The sequence below is a fragment of the Haematobia irritans genome, chromosome 1 (genome assembly GCF_050003625.1).
Source record: "Haematobia irritans isolate KBUSLIRL chromosome 1, ASM5000362v1, whole genome shotgun sequence".
In the NCBI taxonomy this organism is placed as follows: domain Eukaryota; kingdom Metazoa; phylum Arthropoda; class Insecta; order Diptera; family Muscidae; genus Haematobia; species Haematobia irritans.
The window spans coordinates 224,150,157-224,173,164 of record NC_134397.1 but is presented as its reverse complement, the minus strand read 5'-3'; the positions used below and the strand labels follow the sequence as shown (position 1 = coordinate 224,173,164).

Genomic DNA, 23,008 nt, shown 5'->3' with positions numbered 1-23,008 from the left:
TGAGTCTTAAACAAATTTAGTCAAATGAACTTCCTGTGCAGCTAAAATAAAGAACTTCTTTGGGAGGACATATTTGGAAGTGATTTTAAAGTTGAGCCTTTAGAAGAACTTCCAAATTTTTTTGCTGACCTATAATATTCTCTATTTTTTTTGCAATCCGACCAGGTAAATATTCCTGTATTGGACAAATACACACAAAACATTTTTTTCTGGTTCAATCACGAAATTAATTGATCCAATTAATTTTTTAATTGAAATGTCTTCAATCACAGAAATGATAGTATCAATTAAAAAATGAATTGAAGGTCTATTAAAAAATTAATTGATCCAATTAAAAAATTAATTGATACTATTAATTTTTGTGATTGATTTTTGTTGATTTGTCATAGGACGGAAGTTCTCCATTTTTGGATCTTTTGCATTGCTTTAGAAGTTATGCCTTGGAAGTTCATTTGGATGAAGAAATTTAAAAACTACAAATCAACAACTTTTTTCAATTTCACTTTTTATTTTTATCAATATTTTTTATTACACCTTTAATTTTTTTTTAATTTAATTTTTTACCCTCCACCATAGGATGGGGGGTATATTAACTTTGTCATTCCATTTATAACACATCGAAATATTGCTCTACGACCCAATAAAGTATATATATATTCTGGGAACCACAGTGGTGCAATGGTTAGCATGCCCGCCTTGCATACACAAGGTCGTGGGTTCGATTCCTGCTACGACCGAACACCAAAAAGTTTTTCAGCGGTGGATTATCCCACCTCAGTAATGCTGGTGACATTTCTGAGGGTTACAAAGCTTCTCTAAGTGGTTTCACTGGAATGTGGAACGCCGTTCGGACTCGGCTATAAAAAGGAGGTCCCTTGTCATTGAGCTTAACATGGAATCGGGCAGCACTCTGTGATAAGAGAGAAGTTCACCACTGTGGTATCACAATGGACTGAATAGTCCAAGTGAGCCTGATACATTGGGCTGCTACATAACCTAACCTAACCTGGGTCGTGGTGAAATTCTGAATCGATCTAAGCATGTCCGTCCGTCCGTATGTTGAAATCACGCTAACTTCCGAACGAAATAAGCTATCGACTTGAAACTTGTCACAAGTACTTGTTATATATGTAGGTCGGACGGTATTGAAAATGGCCTCTTGGAGGAGCAAAATTCATCCGATCCGGTTGAAATTTGGTACAAGGTGTTAGTATATGGTCTCTCATATCCATGCAAAAATTGGTCCAAATCCATAATTATATATAGCCCCCATATAAACCTATCCACAGATTTGGCTTGCGGAGCCTCTAAGAGAAGCAAATTTTATCAGATCCGGCTGAAATTTGGTACATGGCGTTAGTATATGATCTCTAATAACCATGCAAACATTGGTCTACATCGGTCCATAATTATATATTGCCCCCATATAAACCGATCCCCAGATTTAGCTTGCGGAGCCTCTAAGAGAAGCAAACTTCATTCGATTCGGTTGAAATTTGGAACATGGTGTTAGTAAAGGGTGGTTAAAATTTTAAAGGGCCGATGTTGATTTTGAATAAAACACAAAATATTTAGGAAATTATTGTAACTTTATTTTATTATGATACATTGGTATTACTCAATTATGTATGGAACAAAATATCGGCCAAATGGGCGCCGCGACCTCGGTGGCACACCTTCATCCGATGGTCCAAATTTTCGATGACGCTGAGGCATAATGTGCCGAATTATCGCATCCTTTAGCTCTTGAATTGTTGCTGGCTTATCGACGTACACCTTTTCTTTCAAATAACCCCAAAGAAAAAAGTCCAACGGTGTCAAATCACATGATCTTGGCGGCCAATTGACATCGCCATTACGTGAGATAACACGGCCAATGAATTTGTTGCGCAAAAGAGCCATTGTTTCGTTAGCTGTGTGGCAAGTGGCACCGTCCTGCTGAAACCACATATCGTCCACATCCATATCTTCCAATTCGGGCCATAAAAAGTTCGTTATCATCTCACGATAGCGAACACCATTCACAGTAACTGCCTGACCGGCCTCATTTTGGAAAAAATACGGCCCGATGATGCCGCCAGCCCATAAACCGCACCAAACAGTCACTCTTTGTGGGTGCATTGGTTTTTCGACAATCAATCTGGGAATCTCATTCGCCCAAATGCGGCAATTCTGTTTATTGACGAATCCACTGAGGTGAAAAAGTGCCTCATCACTGAAGATGATTTTCTTCGAAAATTGATCATCCACTGTTGCCATTTCTTGGAACCATTCTGCCCATTCACGACGTCCATCGTTCAAATTGAGTAAGCCTGAAATAGAGAAATGTCAAATAAAATTCGGAAAAAACTTGGCGTTTAGGTGTGATTCACATTCAACATCGGCCCTTACATTTTAACCACCCTTTATATGGTCTCTAACAACCATTCTAAAATTAAAGCGACCCCCATATTTCAATTCTGGCTCTCTAGTTACCGCGCAAAAGTCCATATCGGTTCGTAGACTTACCTGTACATACCTTTTTTTGTTTATTATATACCACGTATGGACTAACCTACAATTTAGAAGATGTTTTTAGACACCTTGCCATCGGTAAGTATTACCACAACCCAAGTAATTCGTTTGGATGACGGTCTTTCGTAGAAGTTTCTACGCAATCCATGGTGGAGGGTACATAAGATTCGGCCTGGCCGAACTTACGGTCGTATATACTTGTTACAAATTGAATAACTTCATCGCTTCCACCATGCGTTGAACCTGGGTCTGTTGTCACCATAACAGAAAGACTTAGCCACAAACGCCATTGAACATGATGCATCAAAACGTCTACTCTAATGTTTGTGATATGAACCTAATATGACACCACGGCATAACATTCTAACTACTTCCTGAGATGTTCTTTATTATTATGAATGACAAAATAAAGAACGCTGTTTCAAAAATTACCAGCGGCATTTTTTTTATATTTAAAAAAAAAATATTTTTTACGTTATACATCGGTTTTATTTTGTTTATTTTTTCTGGAATATATTTTTGTAGAAATATATTTTTTTCCATTAAAAATCAACAAAAAATTCAAAATTAGCGTAATTTGCAAAACCTTCTCAAAAGAACTTCCATGGAAGTGAAAAAGTCAAACAGCACAGGTTCAAATACCAGCGAGGATAATTTTTTATTAGTTTTTATTTTTTAATTGATTTTCTATTATTTTTTGCGAAATTTAATTGTCCAAAACTTAAATTTTCACTTAAAACTGCATAATTCTATACTTTCTAAGGTTTGTCCAAAAGGATTGCATCGGTCGATAGAAGATCCCGGGATGGGCTTTAAAAAAATTCCAAAAGGACTGCATCGGAAGTGGAAAAACTTGATGGGGGTTTCCGGTATGCACTTTAAAAGAAATGTTTGTGGGCTTGTCCAAAAACGACTGCATCGGAAGTGGAAAAAACTTGATGGGGATGCGCTTTAAAAGAAATGTTTATGGAACAACTTCCAATTTTTTTTGTTTTTGCGGGGAAGTTGTCCAATTTGAGATATTTGTGCGGGTCGTGATTATGTGGTACCATATAAACCTACCTCAACTTAAAATTTTTGAGCGTATAAAATAAGTTTGAAGTACCCTACGTTGTAAAGGGTATATGAGCTTCCACTCAGTCATAGTCCACACTTTTACATCTTCGTAAAAGTTTTTTTTTTTTTGTTTATTCCTTCCATAAGAAATAGTATTTACTTTTATATCAATCAATAAAATAAATCAGCAATCAATTAAATAAAAATCAAATACCATTCTTCCCCATCAAATTTATTTCATTTCATTCCAATACACAAAAAAAGAAAACAATCTCCATTATGTCAAGACAATTTAATTTTATTTGTTTTTCACTTATGGTGCATCTATTGTTGAGTTAGCAGTGATTTCAATACGTTAACTTGTCCACTTCGCATTCGCATTTGTCCAATTCATTGCTAGTAAAGTTAAGGTTTATTGTACGCAATTTTTCAGCACCATTTGCATTTGTTGGTCACTAGGGTTGAATGGAGGTTCAAACACAACGGAAACGACAATCCTTTTTACTTCCGTCTCATTGTGTGAGGAGTCAGGGACTAAGAAGTTATGTTAACATGCATTTTGTACATGAAGAAAATAATTGGAATGTTCCAATATAGACAAAATCAAATACCAATGGAGTGCACATACACATAAATATAATAATTGTAAAAATATTATATTCACATGCAAATATATTACAATTAATACCAAAGGCATATGCATTTCATTTTAATTTTTTCACAGTGTATATTTTGTTTACTTGTGTTGGCTTGTATCAAGTGTTTTGTTCTATTTTATTACACACATACACTCTTTTTCTCACTCTCTCTCTCTCCCTCTCTCTTTCTATCACTCTCGCAAGAAGTTGCAACTTGCAACATTAGTAACAGTAACAACAGCCTCAGGCGACTAAAAGAATGGTGTATCTATCATTGTGTTGGTTTACTCAATTTTTTTTGTCGTTGCATAGTCTGGACTTTATTAAAGTTGGTGCTTTGTTACCATGCAGAGCAATAATGTTTGCAGAGTTAGTGGACCAGCAGAGGCAAACAAACAACACGTTCTTTGGTTATGTTGCAATTGCAATTGTTGTCCTTTCACAATTACTTGGGACACAGGCTTATGACACACACACACACACATGTAATCAAGCATATACGAAGAACGAAGGGTGAATTTCCACACACACCCACACACACATATATATACAAAACATTAACTTTGTTGAATTCATTTGTTAGTGTTTTCATTTGATACATTACTCTCGGGGCAAATGCAGTAGGTTTATAACGCTAGAAGGATATTTACTAGCTACAGTATTTGCATATGAAATTGAGGACAGTTGTAAGTGATATAGAAGAAATATTAATCTCAGATTTTGATGATATAAATATATTTCAATAAAAACAAGTATATACGACCATAAGTTCGGTCAGGTCGAAGCTTATGTACCCTACACCATGGATTGCGTAGAAACTTCTTCTAAACACTGCCATCCACAATCGAATTACTTGAGTTGCGGTAACGCTTCCCGATGGCAAGGTATCTTAAAACCTCCTAACACCCTCTTCTAAATTGTAAGTAAGTCCATACGTGGTATAACATATATTAAATCAAAAAAGACAGATTAAATACGTCTATAACTCAGATTGACAACATTTTCTATGGGAAGTAAAATTTTAACAAAATTTTCTATAGAAATAAAATTTTCACAAAATTTTCTATAGAAATAAATTTTTTATAAAATTTTCTATAGAAATGAAATTTTGACAAAATTTTCCATAGAAATGAAATTTTAACAAAATTTTCTATAGAAATAAAATTTTGGTAGATTTTTTTCGGCTTGAGTGGCAACCATGATTATGAACCGATGTGGACCAATTTTTTGTGATTAGAGATCGGCTATATATAACTATAGACCGATTTGGTATGGTTGTTAGCGGCCATATACTAACACCACGTTCCACATTTGAACCGGATCGGATGAATTTTGCTCCTCCAAGAGGCTCCGGAGTTCAAATTTGGAGAACGGTTATATGGGGCTATATATAATTAAGGACCGATATGGACCAATTTTAGCATGGTTTTTAGAGACCATATACCAACACCATGTACCGGATCGGCTGAAATTTGCTTCTCTTGGAGGCTCCGCAAGCCAAATCTGGGGATCGGTTTATATGCGGGCTATATATAATTATGGACCGATGTGGAACAATTTTTGCATGGTTGTTAGATACCATATACCAAAAGCATGTACCAAATTTCAGGCAGATCGGATGAAATTTGGCTTTCTTAGAGGCTCCGCAAGCCAAATCTGAGGATCGGTTTATATGGGGGCTATATATAATTGTGAACCGATGTAGACCATTTTTTCATGGATGTTAGAAACTATATACTAACACCACGTTCCACATTTGAACCGGATCGGATGAATTTTGCTCCTCCAAGAGGTGCCGGAGTTCAAATCTGGAGAACGGTTTATATGGGGGCTACATATAATTATGGACCGATGTGGACCAATTTTTGCATGGTTGTTAGAGACTTTATACCAAATGCATGTACAAAATTTCAGACGGATCGGATGAATTTTGCTCCTCCAAGAGGTTCCGGAGTTCAAATCTGGAGAACGGTTTATATGGGGGATATATAAAATTATGGACCGATATGGTCTTTAGAGACCATATACCAACACCATGTACCAAATTTCAGCCGGATCGGATGAAATTTGCTTCTCTTTGAGGCTCCGCAAGCCAAATCTGGGGATCGGTTTATATGGGGGCTATATGTAATTATAGACCGATGTGGACCAATTTTTGCATGGTTGTTAGAGACTATATACCAAAAGCATGTACCAAATTTCAGCCGGATCGGGTGAAATTTGCTTCTCTTTGAGGCTCCGCAAGCCAAATCTGGGGATTGGTTTATATGGGGCTATATATATAATTATGGACCGATGTGGACTAATTTTTGCATGGTTATTGGAGACCATATACCAACACCATGTACCAAATTTCAGCAAGATCGGATGAAATTTGCTTCTCTTTGAGGCTCCGCAAGTCAAATCTGGGGATCGCTTTATATGGAGGCTATATATAATTATGGACCGATGTGGACCAATTTTTGCATGGTTATTAGAGACCGTATACCAACACCATGTACCAAATTTCAGCAAGGTCGGATGAAATTTGCTTCTCTTTGAGGCTCCGCAAGCCAAATCTGGGGATCGGTTTATATGGAGGCTATATATAATTATGGACCGATGTGGAACAATTTTTGCATGGATGTTAGAAACTATATACTAACACCACGTTCCACATTTGAACAGGATCGGATGAATTTTGCTCCTCCAAGAGGTTCCGGAGTTCAAATTTGGAGAACGGTTTTGCACAGGTGTGTGGGGGGATTGTTACAGATGATAGTGGAGAACCAAAGTTTGACATGAAATCCCCTGGGTGAGATGAGTGGACTGTATAAGCTTACGTGTGTGTGTGTGTGTGTGTGCTTTGATTTATTATTTCTCAGGTAATGAGAAATAATAAACAAAGTTTGACGGAGTGAGACCAAATCGGAAAAGAATAAAAAATAACAAATGGAGGTTTCAGTTTTCAATGTATAAATTAACAATTTTTTATTGATAAAATATAATATGGGGGAAGCGGCAGAGAGTAGAAGTAGAGGAGAAAAGTAGTGCTTACCGTCGGGTAGTTAGAGAAGAAGTGAAGGAAAAAGCTAGGATCTTAAGGTTTAGTGTACTAACTTTTACAACAATAATATTTACAATAGATGTTATCGATATCAATTCAGCAATATTTTAGTACATATAATTCAAAATAAACAAATTGATCAGAAATTCAAGAAATCGATAATTATGTAAATATGATATATTAAACAATTCATTTAAATTCAAATTCATAAAATTCATTCATGTATAAAATTCAAAAGATTCATAAAATTCATTCAAATATAAAAAATCAAAAAATATGTTTGGCAAACTATGAAGTTTGTCCATGCCCCCGGCCTTGCACTTATGCAAAGTTCGACTTGCAAAGCACGGTAGCAATGGACTTTATAGCCTCGGCCAGGATATGCTGGTTCCGCTTAGGACGTTGGTTGGAGCGTCTCCTCTGAATCTTATTGTTGGTATGAGCATGTTGTGGTGTAGGCTGTCGTGGTGGTCGTCTTATCGTGGTTGATGTCTGCGGTATTGGGTTCTTCGTGAACCATCGGATGGGCCTTCTTGTTTGTTGTGTAGTTGTACTGTTGTGTCTTCCCGTGATTATTACTCGTCTTCTAGTGGTATTGTTTCTTGATGGTGTTTGGCGTGTCGTCGTGTTCCTTTCCCTAGGCGTGTAGTAGGCTGGTGAAGTTGCGGATGGCGTCCTCGCTATTTGTGGATGCAGCATAGTGTGATGCTGATAGCCACACTTCCGACAGGTCGCTGGGGAACTGCACCGTTCAACTGTGTGGCTTTTTGCCAAACAGTTCATGCAGTAATTATATGTCCGAACCGTCACCCTTCTATCCGCCACAGGCATCATTATAAAAATTGGGCAATCCCGCAAAGAGTGTCTTTCCTTGCAGATGCCGCAATCGTAAACTTGATGGTGGGACATTTTTAGTTAGTAATCTGTAATTGGAAAGGACTTTAGTATGGGATAATGGGAAGGTTATGAAAAGATTTTATGAGAGGAAGGAATGTGAAAAGGTAAGATTTAAGAGGTTGGTTCAGGAGAGGCTTGGTCTAAGAGCGGTAAGTAGCATAATTTCACGATAGGGCGAGTGATAATTCCTGAAGCAACTTTGATATCCGCAACACGAATATTATTGTCGGAACCATGATGAGTATTTACGATTCTACCCAAGCGCCAGTCGCTAGGTGGTAACAAATCGTCCATGACGACAACCAAATCGCCAATCTTTAAATTGGGACCTGAATTTTTCCACTTATATCGTTTGTGTAGAGATTTCAGATAGTCCTCTTTCCATCTGATGGCAAATTGATGGTGCAGAGCTTTTAACTTTGTCCATCTATTGAGAAGAGATAAGTTTTGAGATGGGGTTTCAGGGAAAGACATAATTGGTGATCCTTTTAAAAAGTGACCCGGAGTAAGAGCTGTCAAATCTGATGGATCTTCAGAAACGGCAGATATGGGACGTGAGTTTAGAATTCCTTCGATTCTTGCGAGAATTGTAGCAAATTGTTCGAAAGTAAATTTATGGGCACCAGCTATTCGTTTAAAATGATGTTTAAAACTTTTTACGGCCGATTCCCATAATCCGCCCATATGCGGGGCATGCGGTGGGATAAATTGCCACTCAAAGCCGTGTGTTGAATATTTCTGGGATATGTCACTGGCGGTGGATTTAACAAAACCAGAAAATTCTTTTAGTAATTTTCGGCTTGCCCCAATAAAATTTCTTCCATTATCGGAAACAACCCTATGGGGTAGCCCCCGCCTCCCGACGAATCGTGTAAATGCAGCTTCAAAGGCTAGAGACGATAATTCTGAACAGGGTTCTAAGTGGATCGCTTTTGTAGTGAAACAAACAAAAATCGAAACGTAGCTTTTTATTATTGGAGCTCTTTTTAGAGTGGAACTTTTTAGCTCAAAAGGCCCTGCGAAGTCTACACCGGTGATATTAAAAGGAGGGGATAGTTCACATCGCACAGATGGAAGGGGAGCCATTATCTGGCTACAGGACTTTTGTTTGAATATTACACACGTTCGGCATTTATGAATTATAGCCTTCACTCGCGGTTTTAAACGGGATATATAAAATTCAGTCTGTACCATTCGGCACATTAGCGTACAATCGGCATGAGCTAATAATTGATGCAAGTTTAATAAGTATAAGTGACTGAAACGTGAGTTCCCCGAAAGAATAATAGGAAATCGCTCGTTGTATGGTAGAGACGAGTCGGCGAGTCTTCCATTAACTCGCATAATATTCTCGTGAGAAAGAAATGGATTCAAACATTTCAATTGGCTTTTATCATTAATTGGTTTCGATTCAAGAAGATTAGAATATTCGTCAGGGTAAAATTTCTTTTGCGATAATGTGATTAAACGTGATTTAACAAATGTAACTTCTTTATGAGTAAGAAATGGATTCGAAATTTTTATTGTCGATCTCCGTCGACTTAGGCAATTGTTATAAAAACGAAACATGTAGGATATAACTCGCAATGCGCGATTGTAAGACGAAAATCTGAGTAAAATATCAGTATCGTCAATTGTACTATGATAAGTTTGAACATTAACACGTTTTCCTAATTCTGGTGCAACCAATGGATTTCTTTTAGGCCACGTTGAATGTGGTTGAGTTAACCATTTTGGACCATTAAACCATAAAGAATTGGGTGTTAAATCTTGAGGTCGGCAACCTCTAGTACCGAGATCTGCAGGATTATCATGAGTCGGGACATGCCGCCAATTGCTACCAGGAACTAACTCGTGAATTTGCGAAGTTCTATTTGCAATGTATGTCTCCCAGGACCAAGGTGGTTTCGAAAGCCAACCAAGAACTATTGAAGAGTCAGTCCATAGAGTAATAGAGCTTATCTTGAAATCGAAATTCGAAGTGACATAATTGACGAGTTTAGCTAACAGAAATGCACCATTAAGTTCCAATCTTGGCAAACATACAGGTTTGAGAGGAGCGACTTTGCTTTTAGCAACCAGTAAATTAGAAAACACAACTGATTTATTAGTCTGGCATCGCAAATAAACACATGCACAATATGCAGCTTGAGACGAATCTGAAAACCCGTGGATTTCCAAAGTATCAGTAGGACAACATTGAATCCATCTTGGTATAGAGATAGAATTAATGTGAGGGAAATCGAATACGAGTCTATTCCAAGTAGCTTGTGACTCTGGACCAAGATTGTCATCCCATCCAATTCCTTCTAGCCACAATTGTTGCATTAATATTTTTGCCCGAATAATAACCGGCGCAATCCATCCCGCGGGATCAAATAATTGAGCGATTGACGATAGAACCATCCTTTTCGTCATAGTCTGTTCAAATTGTATTGGATTTATCGAGTAAGTAAACGAATCTGACAACGCGTTCCACTTTATACCCAAAGTTTTTGTAGAACTTGATTCATGGAAGCGTAAAAATTCGGAATCGTATAGGTCTTGAGACGGAATATGAGCGAGTAATTGTGGATCATTAGCTATGATCTTCTTAAGAGGAAAACCGGCATTCTTTAAAATATCACTTAGATCATTTTGAGCCTTCAAAGCCTCCTGAATAGAATACCCGCCCGATAAAATGTCGTCAACGTATGTTTCGTTTTTAAGTATTCGAGCTACTGTGGGATGAGTTGCTTGGACATCAGATGCCAGTTGCAAAAGAGTACGTATAGCAAGGAATGGCGCGCAATTAATACCAAAAGTTACTGTTTTGAGTTGATAATCTTTAATAAAGTTATTATCGGACGGTTTGAATAAAATTCGTTGATACGGTCTATCATGGGGGTGTACAAGAATCTGTCTGTACATTTTCTGAATATCCCCGCAGAAAACATACTGATATTTCCGCCAATTCAGAATAACAGAAGTGAGATCAGATTGCAATGTGGGACCGGTGTGTAACACATCGTTAAGAGAATAGCCTGATTTCGTCTTTCTGGACGCATTAAAAACAATTCGAACCTTTGTGGACTTATGTTCCGGTCGTACCACAGCGTGATGTGGCAAGTAAAATGAATTAAATTTATCATCAAAGGAAATTTCGCGAGAAGACGTTTCTTCTGCGTGATCAAGCGCTATATATTCGTTCAGAACATCATGGTACTGTGTTTTTAATTCAGAATCTTTGGAAAGGTTTCGTTCCATACGATTGTACTGAGCCAAAGCCATAAATCTAGAAGGACCCAAGTACAATGAATCAGAAAATTCTTCCTTAAAAGGAAGTCGTACCATGTAACGACCATTGGGTAAACGAGTTGTAGTTTTTCTGTAATACTCTTCACAGAACGCATCAGCAGCTGAGACGAGATGGGATGTAGGAACTTCTTCTTGTTCCCAAAATTTTCTTAGCATTTCGTTAATAGAGGATTCTTCGAATTCATGAACATTTACGGAGAATGAATGTATTGTTTCAGTCCGCATTGGACCACTGAGAACCCAGCCAAATATCGTATTATAGGCTGAAGTTTCGCCACAAATATTTTTCTTGATTCCTTCAATATTAATAAAACGTTCGGAATCATTACCCAGAACCAAATCAATTTGCGAAGATTTGTTGAAATATGGATCTGCCAACTCTAAATTTTCCAATTCTGAATTATTTGGTATTTCAAACGAAATGGCAGGAAGACGTTTTGTCACTTGCGGCAAAACAATGGCAGAAACTGAGAATCGTATTTCATGTTTCTTTGACACTATGGACAATTGACATTGTTTGTCAGATGTTTGACGCTGGCCACCAATTCCAGATATTTCAAAATTTGACTTAGTAGTCGGAAGTTGTAAACGGGTTTGAATTCGTTTTGAAATAAATGTTCGTTGAGAACCCGGATCTATAAGAGCTCTAATCGTGAACAATTCTCCATTATGTTCAATCTGCACTAATGCAGTTCGGAGTAAAATCATATCATTATTCGATGAAAAGTTGGCTTGGATATGAGAAGAATTATTTTGCTTTGATGTAGATGGTTGTTCCTTCTGTGAGGATAAATTTTGTGTATTTTTAATGGGCTTTTGATGATTCTGGCTTTCGCTTCTATTTTCTTGAGTATTTGAATTTTCACTTGTATTTTCGTTGTATTTAGTTCGTATATGAATCAAACTGTGGTGCGGTTTGTGACAAATTATACAAGTGTTTGTACTTTTACAATTAGGTTTGAGATGGGAACTTGATAAGCAGTTACTGCAAATCTTATTTTTATAGACAAAGTCTACACGCTGTTGTGCAGTAAGTTGACGAAATTTCGGACACGTTCGTAAAGAATGGTTGGTTTCACAAAGTAAACAAGTAGCTGTGAGTTTTTCTTGAGAGTGATATGTTTGTATTTTGCCAGAGCCCTGAGATGAGATGGGATTGCGTTGATCATATTTATTTGAATTTTGATGTGTAACATTATTTTGCTGCTTTGTGCACTTTATGCTCGAGATGCGTTCTACAACTTCGAATCTATTTATCAAAAATTCGTCCAGTTGATTCCACGTAGGCAGATCTCGATGTGATCTGAGGGATTGTTCCCATAAAGAGAGAGTTTCATCTGGTAATTTTGTGGAAATTAAATAAATGAGAATGGGATCCCATCCGTCAACATCGACGTGAAGAGATCGAAGAGTACATAAACAATCATTGACCGTGGACTGAATTTTTTGAATTGATTCGCTGTTTTCAACATTTGCCACAGGTATATTGAAAAGAATTTTTAATTGATTATCAACTAAAACACGTTTATTTTCATACCGAGCTTTAAGTGCGTTCCATGCCATATTAAAATTTTCATCGCACAAAGTGTAACGCTTGACTATAGCCCCAGCTGGGCCCCTGGTCTTATTGCGTAAATGATAAAGTTTTTGAGCGGGGGTCAATTTTGGATGATTTACATAAACTGCCGTGAACATATCACGGAACGAGGGCCACTCCTCGTATCCACCTTTAAACACCTCGGTGTCACACGGAGGAACTTTTATATAACTGTCGTTAGAGTTATGAGAAGAGGCGGGAATAGAACTCTGATTCTGAGGTATATATTCAGGAACTAGGCTGTGCCTGGCATTTTGACGTGCTTGGCCTCCAGATATTCGGAGAATATCTAAGATTTGAGACCTTGCGGTGTAATATGCCTCAGAACTGGCATTGAAATTTATTTTTGCATTAGCTTTAATATCCTTCGGATCGGTGGAACTCGGCGATAGCATTATATTTTGATATGAAGTCTGAAGTTGTTGCCATCTTTTCTCCAAGTCTTCCAATTTAACTTCCAATACAGAGTCCGTTTGATCTCTAATATCGCATTGTTCGAATTGCGTACAAAAAAGTATTAAATACTCGCAATCAAAAAGAAATCTATCATATGCGGGAGATGCAGCCGCTGCCGCGTTAGCATTGGAGGAAGCATTTGATCCAGCAGGACCTGATGAAGGGTCGTTAGGATTGTTTGCAGGATTCATTGTCGTGAAAAATGTATCAGAAATTTATAGATTGAAAACGAGAACTCTTTTATTGAATTTATCAATGTAATGAATTGGAATTGCTGAAGTACAGCGAGAACAAATATATGAGTTTTTGAATTTGTAAATATGAAGTTTTGTGGGTAACCTCTAACCGTTTTAGTTGTGTTTTATGCGAAAATTTATCTCCAGAACTAATAAACTAATAAGCGGGATTTGCAAATGTTGCGAAAATATAGTAGTTTATTGTTCAAAAGATCAATTGAAAAGATAAATATGCGAAAAGAAAAATAATCAATCAATTTTAATTGATTTGAGCTAATGAAAATATAATTCAAACAATTTTAATTGTGCTTCCACAAATTCCAAAGTGTTGCGTTCTTTATGTAATGCGATGCAATTGATAAATTCGACTTCCAATCGATACTTTTAAACAGAATTCAATCGGTAAAATTTCTGTCCTAAAATTTCAAGAAAAACAAGTTTTTCACGATAACAAAATCTTTTTTTTTCCAAAAAACGTGAACGAGACAAAATTTCGATTTTTTCGTTTATGAGACGAGATTAAATTTTATTAAGATTTTATTAAGCAGGTGAAATCTATTGAACACATTCACTGAACTATGATTTTCCAAACCTCTCGAATCGAAAAATCATAAGTCTGCAATCAAAGTTCAAAATTCGACCAAGCTCTTTGTAGCAAACAGATAATATAATTGTAAACTTCACAGAATGAGAAATGTAATTTTCAAAGAGAAATATATTGAACTCACTGAAAACATATGACTTTCAAGATTTTGTTTCAAAAAAATGATATATCTTCAATAAAAGTTCAAAAATTCCTCCAAATTTTTGTAAAGCCACAGGCCAAATAATTTTAAGCTTCACAGAGCGAGAAATATAAATGTCACGAAGAAATATAATGAACTCATCCAAAAGAAATATGACTTTGTTCAATTTTTCTTCGAAAAAATCATATAACTCAATAAAAGTTCAAAAATTTCCTCAAATCTTGATAAAGCACAACAGGCCAATTTAATAGCAATATTCAGAGAGCAAGAGATATTATTGTTACAGAGAGATAATATATATGTTTCATCAGCCAATTCGGCTTTGAGATGCAATTTCACTTTTTAGATATATTGATGTTTATTTTTAATGTCGTAATGAGTATTTTCGTTGATAGTTTGTTTTAATGTTTCGATGAGTGATTTCGTTAATATATTCGATGAGCGGAAATTGCGATGTTCTGAATCACAATTTTCCTTATGAGACGCTTATTTTCTTGTATATATTTCTTTTCAACAAGTTTAAATATTCGAGGAATGACAAATTGCGATTTTATTTCTCACAATTTTTTCTTATGAGCCGCTTGATTTCTTGTATATGTTTACCAATTTTAATAAATTTAATATTCGAGAAGTGAAAATTGCGATTTTATTTCTCACAATTTTTCTTATGAGACGCTTGTTATGTTGTAAATATTCATAAATTACCAATAATTTCAAAAATTTACCTGTTGTTATGATGATTCGTTCATATATGTTGAGATAATATTAATTTGAGTGTATTCGCAGTCGCATGAGTTGATCTGAGAATTTTGTTTGAGTGCACTTCGTATTTGGGGAACGAAAAAATGTTTTCGAGCGTAATTAATTTTTTGAGTGTAAGAATTTGTAGAGATTTTCATATATGTATTTTATTTCAACTTTAGAAAATTTCCGAAGTTTTCCCACTTTTCCCGAGTGTAATAATAGTTTTTAGTTTAATAAAGATTGATTTTTTTTTTCGAGTGTAATAATTTTCCGGAAAATATAATTGAAAATATGTTATGTCGTAATTTTTTGAGATTATTATTATTTATTTTTTAGCAAATTTTAGTATTGCAATATTTTGAAGGAAATAACATTTTGAATGTAGAAATATATTCCAAGACAAAAAATTTTTGAGTGTAGGAAAAATTTCGAGAATTTAAATAATTTTTTCCCGAGTGTAGGAAAAATTTTAAAAAATATTGCAAGTTAAAATTTTGAGTTTATAAAAACTTTAGAATTTAAAAAATTTTGCTGGGTGTACAAAATTTGGAATGCAAAAAATGTTCCAAGTTAAATTTTTAAGTGTAGAAAAATTTTGGAGAATTTTTTGCTGAGTGTACAAATTCGAGTTTTATGTATATTTACATTTTCCAAATTTTAGCATAACGTTTTGAGAGTCGAAAACACGAAATTTTCAGTAGCGGATTTTCTTTTTGAATTTAAAGACAAATTTCTGTAAGTGTAATTTTCGTGAATTTTTTTTTTTTTTTTTTAAATTTTGTTGATACTAATTTTTGCAAGTGTAGTAATTTGCGTTTTACCAAAGAGAATTAGCGCTTTACCAAAATTTACTTTATGAATGTAAGGAAACTTCTACGATGATATACAAATTTTCTTGAGTGTAATAGGTTTGTTTTTTCGAGTGTAGATAACTTTTCCAAAAATTCGCGTTTTTGTTTTTATACCCCGGTAAAACACAAATGGATGTATGTGTTTGCGTACTCTACTTTGATTTAATCACTTTTGACGTAAAACTGATTTTTTTTCCGCGGTGTACCGAATTAATTTGCACTCAAATAAAATTTTCAGAATTGCATTTGTTGTGTAAATGGTGAATAATTCACTGTTTGATGGTTTTTTATACGTGTACATATAACTACTACGTTCAATATAAAATGATAAAATGTGCAATGGTATTAAAGTGCAAATAAGATTATATTAGTTATTGTGCAAATATTTGTTGCTGTGTGTTGAATTATGTCGGTGTGAATGCAAAATGTATGATCAATTTGATGTCTTTGTTAACTACGCTGGTAATTCAATGTAAATTATTGTGCATTAATTTATTAATTTTTTAGCAAAAATTTTTGTTATTGTAACAAAATATAGTGAGATGGGCAAAATTTCCAATATTTACTTTATTTGTTTTAATTACATTCACTTTTTTAATCAAAAATCCAAATATTAATTGAATTTAATTAAATCGACATTATCATTGATCATACGCTGCGCATCATTGATCATACGCTGCGCATTCATTCAGGTGCGTTAGGTGTAATTTGGTGTGTGACTTCGCTAATTGAAACGGGGGTGATATGGTAACACTAGCACAGCTGACCAATTGTCACTCTATCATATGTATAATATTCTTTGTGGATTTTATTCACATATGATCACAAATGCAAATTTGAAGAATATGAAAATTTTGTTTTTACCGATGAAATGTTAATGTTTTAGCACAAACGCGTTTATTTCATAAAAAATGGGAATTTTCACGATAGCTAATGTTATCCAAACCGTTGAAAGCAAAACGAAAATTATTTGTTAATTTTCCTGATCTTCTTCTTGATTTTCTTTCTTCTTTTTTTTTTCACTTCATACCAGTTCGTGGAACCAATGCATATATGACATACAAACAACTATACACGAATATGCATCAAAAAGGTTCAATTTTTTCTGTTTTTTTCGATTTTTATGAAATTTTTACAACAAATTTTTACCGTTTTTGGACCGTTGGACGGACGGACAGCAATGGAAGTCACATTTTTTTCACACTTTTACACCAATTTGCACCAATTTGTTCTTGTAATTTTGATTTGCACTTCAATTTTAGTTAAAATACATATATATATATATACATACATACACTCTTAGAAAAATATGTTTTTCATATGTTCCGATATAAACAAAATGTGTTTCGGGCACAATTTTTAAACACAATTTATTTAAGTGCAAACATGTAATGTTCCTAAACTAACACTAAATGTTTGGGACATCGATGTTAATATGTTAGAATATATTATGTTTGGGGCATGAATGTTTCATAAAAATCATATGTGTGAATGCCAACATATATGAATTTACAAATTTCGACTAAACATACATATGTTGTGATATTTTATTCAAAGCGACAGAGAGAGAGTATAGAGAAAAAAATAGAGATGGAAACCGGGAGAGTTGACGAAAGATATCAACATAACACACCGAAAGAATCAAAAGAGAACAATTTCTGTGAAACCGCTTGCATGTTGTTTCGGAAAACTGTTTTATGATAAGGCCAAAAATTTGATATGCTTAAGTCTAAATATTATTTAATTTGAATAAAGAGAATGGACATTCCGAACCAAGAGAATAGACATTTGAAAAACAAACAGCATACGTTTTCGCCTTGAGAGCAGCATTTTATGTATGTGTGGACATGTGTTTTGTTTATCATTTTGGCATTATGGGCACAATTTTTTTCTTGGTTCGTTAAAAGAAATCAGTGGTCTTCATAAAAATAACAAAAAGGGCACTATACTCTTTTTAGAGTTGGGACAGTAAAATGAAATAAGGAGGAAATAGTGAAAAATTACGCAGTAAAATGTATAAAAACAAAGTTTAGTTCCTCTTTATTAATACGTAGTCCACGAGGAGTTGACGGACACCTTCAAATATAAAAGCGGGCATTAAATTCGAGTTTTGCAGCTAAAACAATTTAAAAAGTTTATTTTCTTTAAAATGAATTATTAAAGAAAAATAAAAGGCATTTTAGAGCGATGGTATTAAATGCTAGTAAAAAACTGTTCACGCCTAAATAAATTTATGTTTATATTATAAAATTATTTATGTATGTTTATACTCGACTCCACGTTCTTCTTTTGTTAGAGTTTTTGAATTCCTTCCAAATTTTAAAGTTTTGTACCAAAAACAGTTTTTTATTACAAAATTGTTATTTTTGCAATAAAAAAATAATATTTTATCCAAAAATCAGCCAATTTCGTTTATATCAAGCACTGTTACTGACTATAAATCTTTAATAACCCACATTTCGAAGTTTCATAATAAAAATTTTATATAGTATAAATATAAATGTGTAAATTAAAAAAAAAAAAACAAAAAAATGTTCGGTCGGACCAGGGATTGAACCCACGACCCTTTGCATGCAAGGCAGACATGCTAACCACTGCTCCACGTGGCAAACAAATGTATGTTTCTGTTAAATAATGTTATGTTTGCATGGGCTCGTGGGCGCTGCAAACTATGCTATATAAATGTAACTTATAACGATAATTATCTGCTGGTGACCATAACAGCTACGTAGCCCAGTGGATAGTGTGTTGGTTTACAAACAGTATGGCCCTCGGTTCGATTCTCCGTGCAGGCGAAAGGTAAAATTTAAAAAATTTATAAAAGTGAATAATTTCTTCAACATTATTTGTATTACAGAAAAAGGTGCCAAGAACTAAAAATTTCGTGGAAGTGAAAATTACGATAATGTTAGGGAATGAGCACAATCGTCTTTGGGAAAAATTCTTCCAAGCATATAATATTTTTGGGCTCAAAATGCTTCCAAACATATCATATGTTCACATAAAACAAACATATTAATGTTTCGGCAGTATCCAATAATATATGTGCTTCCTGCAAAATATGTTTGGAACATATGTTAAAGAAGCGATTTTTTTTGAGGGTGTACGTTTGCAAACACAAATTGCGGTTTTTTTTCGATTTTTCTCTTCTTCTCCTTGTTTTTTAGAGAAGTTTTCGCCAATTTTATCCGGAATATCAATAATTTGACTATTTTAATCACCGTAAACCAACTTTAGAAGTTTCTCTGTACATTTTTAACTTGTTTCGTTGCATTTGAAACAAGTCATAGGAGCTTCTCTACGCTATTTTTACAATTTTACCCAACTTTGTATCAATTTTAAAGATTTTTGTTCACTTTTCCCTCTATTCTTGGGATTTTAAATGATTTTTACCGTTCTTTTTAGCCTTTTCTCCCAATTATTTTCACACTTTTAACAAATTTTATAAAGTTTTGGACAATAGTTTACCTTCTTTGTTCGATTTCTACCTTTTTTTTTTTTAATTTCAAAGTATTTTTACGAAAATTTACCTGATTTTAACACGAAATTTACCCGAATTTTTAACGAATTTTAAACTTTTTAACTCGCGTATTTTCCCCGTTTTTTGTGTTTGCTTACGTTTATGTTCTTTTCTATATAATTTTGTGACGTATCACTTACCGGCGATCTTTCAACTGAGTAGATAGAGATGGTAATTTGTTTGTTTACTTTGTTGTGGATGGTGTTGTGGATTTCGATATGTTACCAATGAACGGCTGCGGAGGACCATGCACAGGTGTGTGGGGGGATTGTTACAGATGATAGTGGAGAACCAAAGTTTGACATGAAATCCCCTGGGTGAGATGAGTGGACTGTATAAGCTTACGTGTGTGTGTGTGTGTGTGCTTTGATTTATTATTTCTCAGGTAATGAGAAATAATAAACAAAGTTTGACGGAGTGAGACCAAATCGGAAAAGAATAAAAAATAACAAATGGAGGTTTCAGTTTTCAATGTATAAATTAACAATTTTTTATTGATAAAATATAATATGGGGGAAGCGGCAGAGAGTAGAAGTAGAGGAGAAAAGTAGTGCTTACCGTCGGGTAGTTAGAGAAGAAGTGAAGGAAAAAGCTAGGATCTTAAGGTTTAGTGTACTAACTTTTACAACAATAATATTTACAATAGATGTTATCGATATCAATTCAGCAATATTTTAGTACATATAATTCAAAATAAACAAATTGATCAGAAATTCAAGAAATCGATAATTATGTAAATATGATATATTAAACAATTCATTTAAATTCAAATTCATAAAATTCATTCATGTATAAAATTCAAAAGATTCATAAAATTCATTCAAATATAAAAAATCAAAAAATATGTTTGGCAAACTATGAAGTTTGTCCAGTTTATATAGGGGCTATATATAATTATGGACCGATATGGACCAATTTTAGCATGGTCTTTAGAGACCATATACCAACACCATGTACCAAATTTCAGCCGGATCGGATGAAATTTGCTCCGCAAGCCAAATCTGGGGATCGGTTTATATGGGGGCTATATATAATTATGGACCGATGTGGACCAATTGGACTAATTTTTGCATGGCTATTAGAGACCGTATACCAACACCATGTACCAAATTTCAGCAAGATCGGATGAAATTTGCTTCTCTTTGAGGCTCCGCAAGCCAAATCTGGGGATCGCTTTATATGGGGGCTATATAAAATTATGGACTTGTTAGAGACCATAAACTAACACCATGTACAAAATTTCAGCCGGATCGGATAAAAATTTGCTTCTCTTAGAGTATCCGCAAGGCAAAATTGGGGGTCTGTTTATATGGGAGCTATACGTAAAAGTGGGCCGATATGGCCCATTCGCAATACCATCCGACCTACTTCAATAACAACTACTTGTGGCAAGTTTCAAGTCGATAGCTTGTTTCGTCCGGAAGTTAGCGTGATTTCCACAGACGGACGGACGGACATGCTCAGATCGACTCAGAATTTCACCACGACCCAGAATATATATACTTTATGGGGTCTTAGAGCAATATTTCGATGTGTTACAAACGGAATGACAAAGATAATATACCCCCCATCCTATTGTGGAGGGTATAAAAACTGGGATTTTGAGTACGCAAGAAGAAACCAATTATGAATTAAGCAGGTCAATTTCTGAAGAGGTTTGAGGCGGGGTTGGGTTGGTTAACAGAAGATTACAATTGAGTACCTCACGTTGTATACAAACAATTTGGAAAACGGGTATAGCAAACGTTGCACAGTGGTTACAAATCGCTTTTTTGGAAATAATTCTGCAACTTTTGAATGGATAAAGAGAGATTCTATAAGAGTGCAAGTTTGTAAGTCCTTTGTTGGCTTATAGGCGGGTGCATGAAATTTTGTTTTAGCTGCCAAGTCCGCAATTATGAACCGACTTATATTTCTTTGTAGGATTGTACTTTGTAAACCCTACAAAATGCGTGTGCGAATATCTCTAAAAGTTCAGTATTTTAGGCCTAGGGGAGGTTTTTTGTTTCCTTAACTACATTTCTCACAAAATTCTACGTATCTTAGAAGAAACAATTTGTTTAACGTTGTTTTGCAATTAAGAAAACATTTTTTTTTAAGAATCTGTTAGAATTTGAGTTTTTATACCCTTCATCATAGGATTGGGTGGGTATATTAACTTTGTCATTCCGTTTATTACACATCGAACTATTGCTCTAAGACCCTATACATTATATATATACTGGGTCGCTGTGACCCAGTCCGTCCGTCTGTTGAAATCACGCTAATTTCCGTGCGAAATAAGCTATCGACTTCAAACTTGGCACACGTAGTTTTTATTGATGTTAGTCAGATGGTATTGCAAATAGGCCATATCAGACCGCGTACGTAAAGTATAGCCCTCATATAAACCGTCTCCCAGATTTGGCTTGCGGAGTCTCTAAGAGAAGCAAATTTCATCCGATCCGCCTGAAATTTGGTAGGTGGTGTAAGTATATGATCTCTAATAACTATGCAAAAATTAGTCCACATCAGTCCATAATTATATATAGCCCCCATATAAAGCGATCCCCAGATTTGGCTTGCGGAGCCTCTACGGGAAGCAAATTTCATCCGATCCGGCTGAAATTTGGTACAAGGTGTAAGTATACGGTCTCTAATAACCATGCAAAAATTGGTCCACATCGATCCATAAATATATATAGCCCCCATATAAACCGATCCCCCGATTTGGCTTGCGGAGCCTCAAAGAGAAGCAAATTTCATCCGATCCGGCCGAAATTTGGTACATTTTGTTAGTATATGGTATCTAATAACCATGCAAAAATTGGTCCACATCGGTCCATAATTATGTATAGCGCCCATATAAACCGATCCCCAGATTTGACCTCAGGAGCTTCTTGGAAGACCAAAATTTATCTGATTCAGTTGAAATTTTGTACGTGGTGTTAATATTTGGCCTCAAACTCCAATGCAAAAATTGGTCGAAATCGGTCCATAAATACATATAGCCCCCATATAAACCAATCTCCAGATCTGACCTCCGGAGCCCCTTGGAAGAGCAAAATTCATCCGAATTGGTTGAAATTTGGTACGTGATTTTAGTATATGGTATTTAACAACCATGCAGGAATTGGTTCATATCAGTCCATAATTATATATACCCCCTCCCCCCCCATGTAAACCGATCCCCAGATTTGACCTCCGGTGCCTTTTGGAGAAGCAAAATTCATCCGATCTGGTTGAAATTTGATACGTGGTGTTAGAATATGATATTTAACAACCATGCCAAAAGTGGTCCATATCAGTCCATAATCATATAGAGCCCCATATAAACCGATCCCGATATTTGGTTTTGGTGCCTCTTGGAGGAGCAAATTTCATCCGAGTCAGTTGAAATTTGGTACATTGTGCTAGTATATGGCCGCTAA

General features: G+C 35.2%; 2 protein-coding genes across 2 annotated transcripts; both read right to left on the bottom strand.

The window, feature by feature from the left end:
* Positions 1-7,146: 7,146 nt before the first annotated feature.
* LOC142222659 (uncharacterized) lies at positions 7,147-21,738 on the bottom strand. Its single transcript, XM_075292910.1, has 2 exons — positions 19,739-21,738; positions 7,147-8,177 (listed from the first exon to the last, which is right to left on the bottom strand). Exon 2 carries the CDS (start codon positions 8,161-8,163, stop codon positions 7,576-7,578), a length of 588 nt encoding a protein of 195 aa, XP_075149025.1. The 5' UTR covers positions 8,164-8,177; positions 19,739-21,738; the 3' UTR covers positions 7,147-7,575.
* On the bottom strand, positions 8,263-13,692 carry LOC142235108 (uncharacterized). The gene has a single exon (XM_075306348.1). The coding sequence runs from the start codon at positions 13,690-13,692 to the stop codon at positions 8,263-8,265; it is 5,430 nt and encodes a 1,809-aa protein (XP_075162463.1).
* Positions 21,739-23,008: the final 1,270 nt, after the last annotated feature.

What these genes read in the sequence shown, in the direction of transcription:
- LOC142235108 (XM_075306348.1), bottom strand. Translation starts at nt 13,692, where the DNA reads ATGAATCCTGCAAACAATCCTAACGACCCTTCATCAGGTCCTGCTGGA.
- LOC142222659 (XM_075292910.1), bottom strand. Translation starts at nt 8,163, where the DNA reads ATGTCCCACCATCAAGTTTACGATTGCGGCATCTGCAAGGAAAGACAC.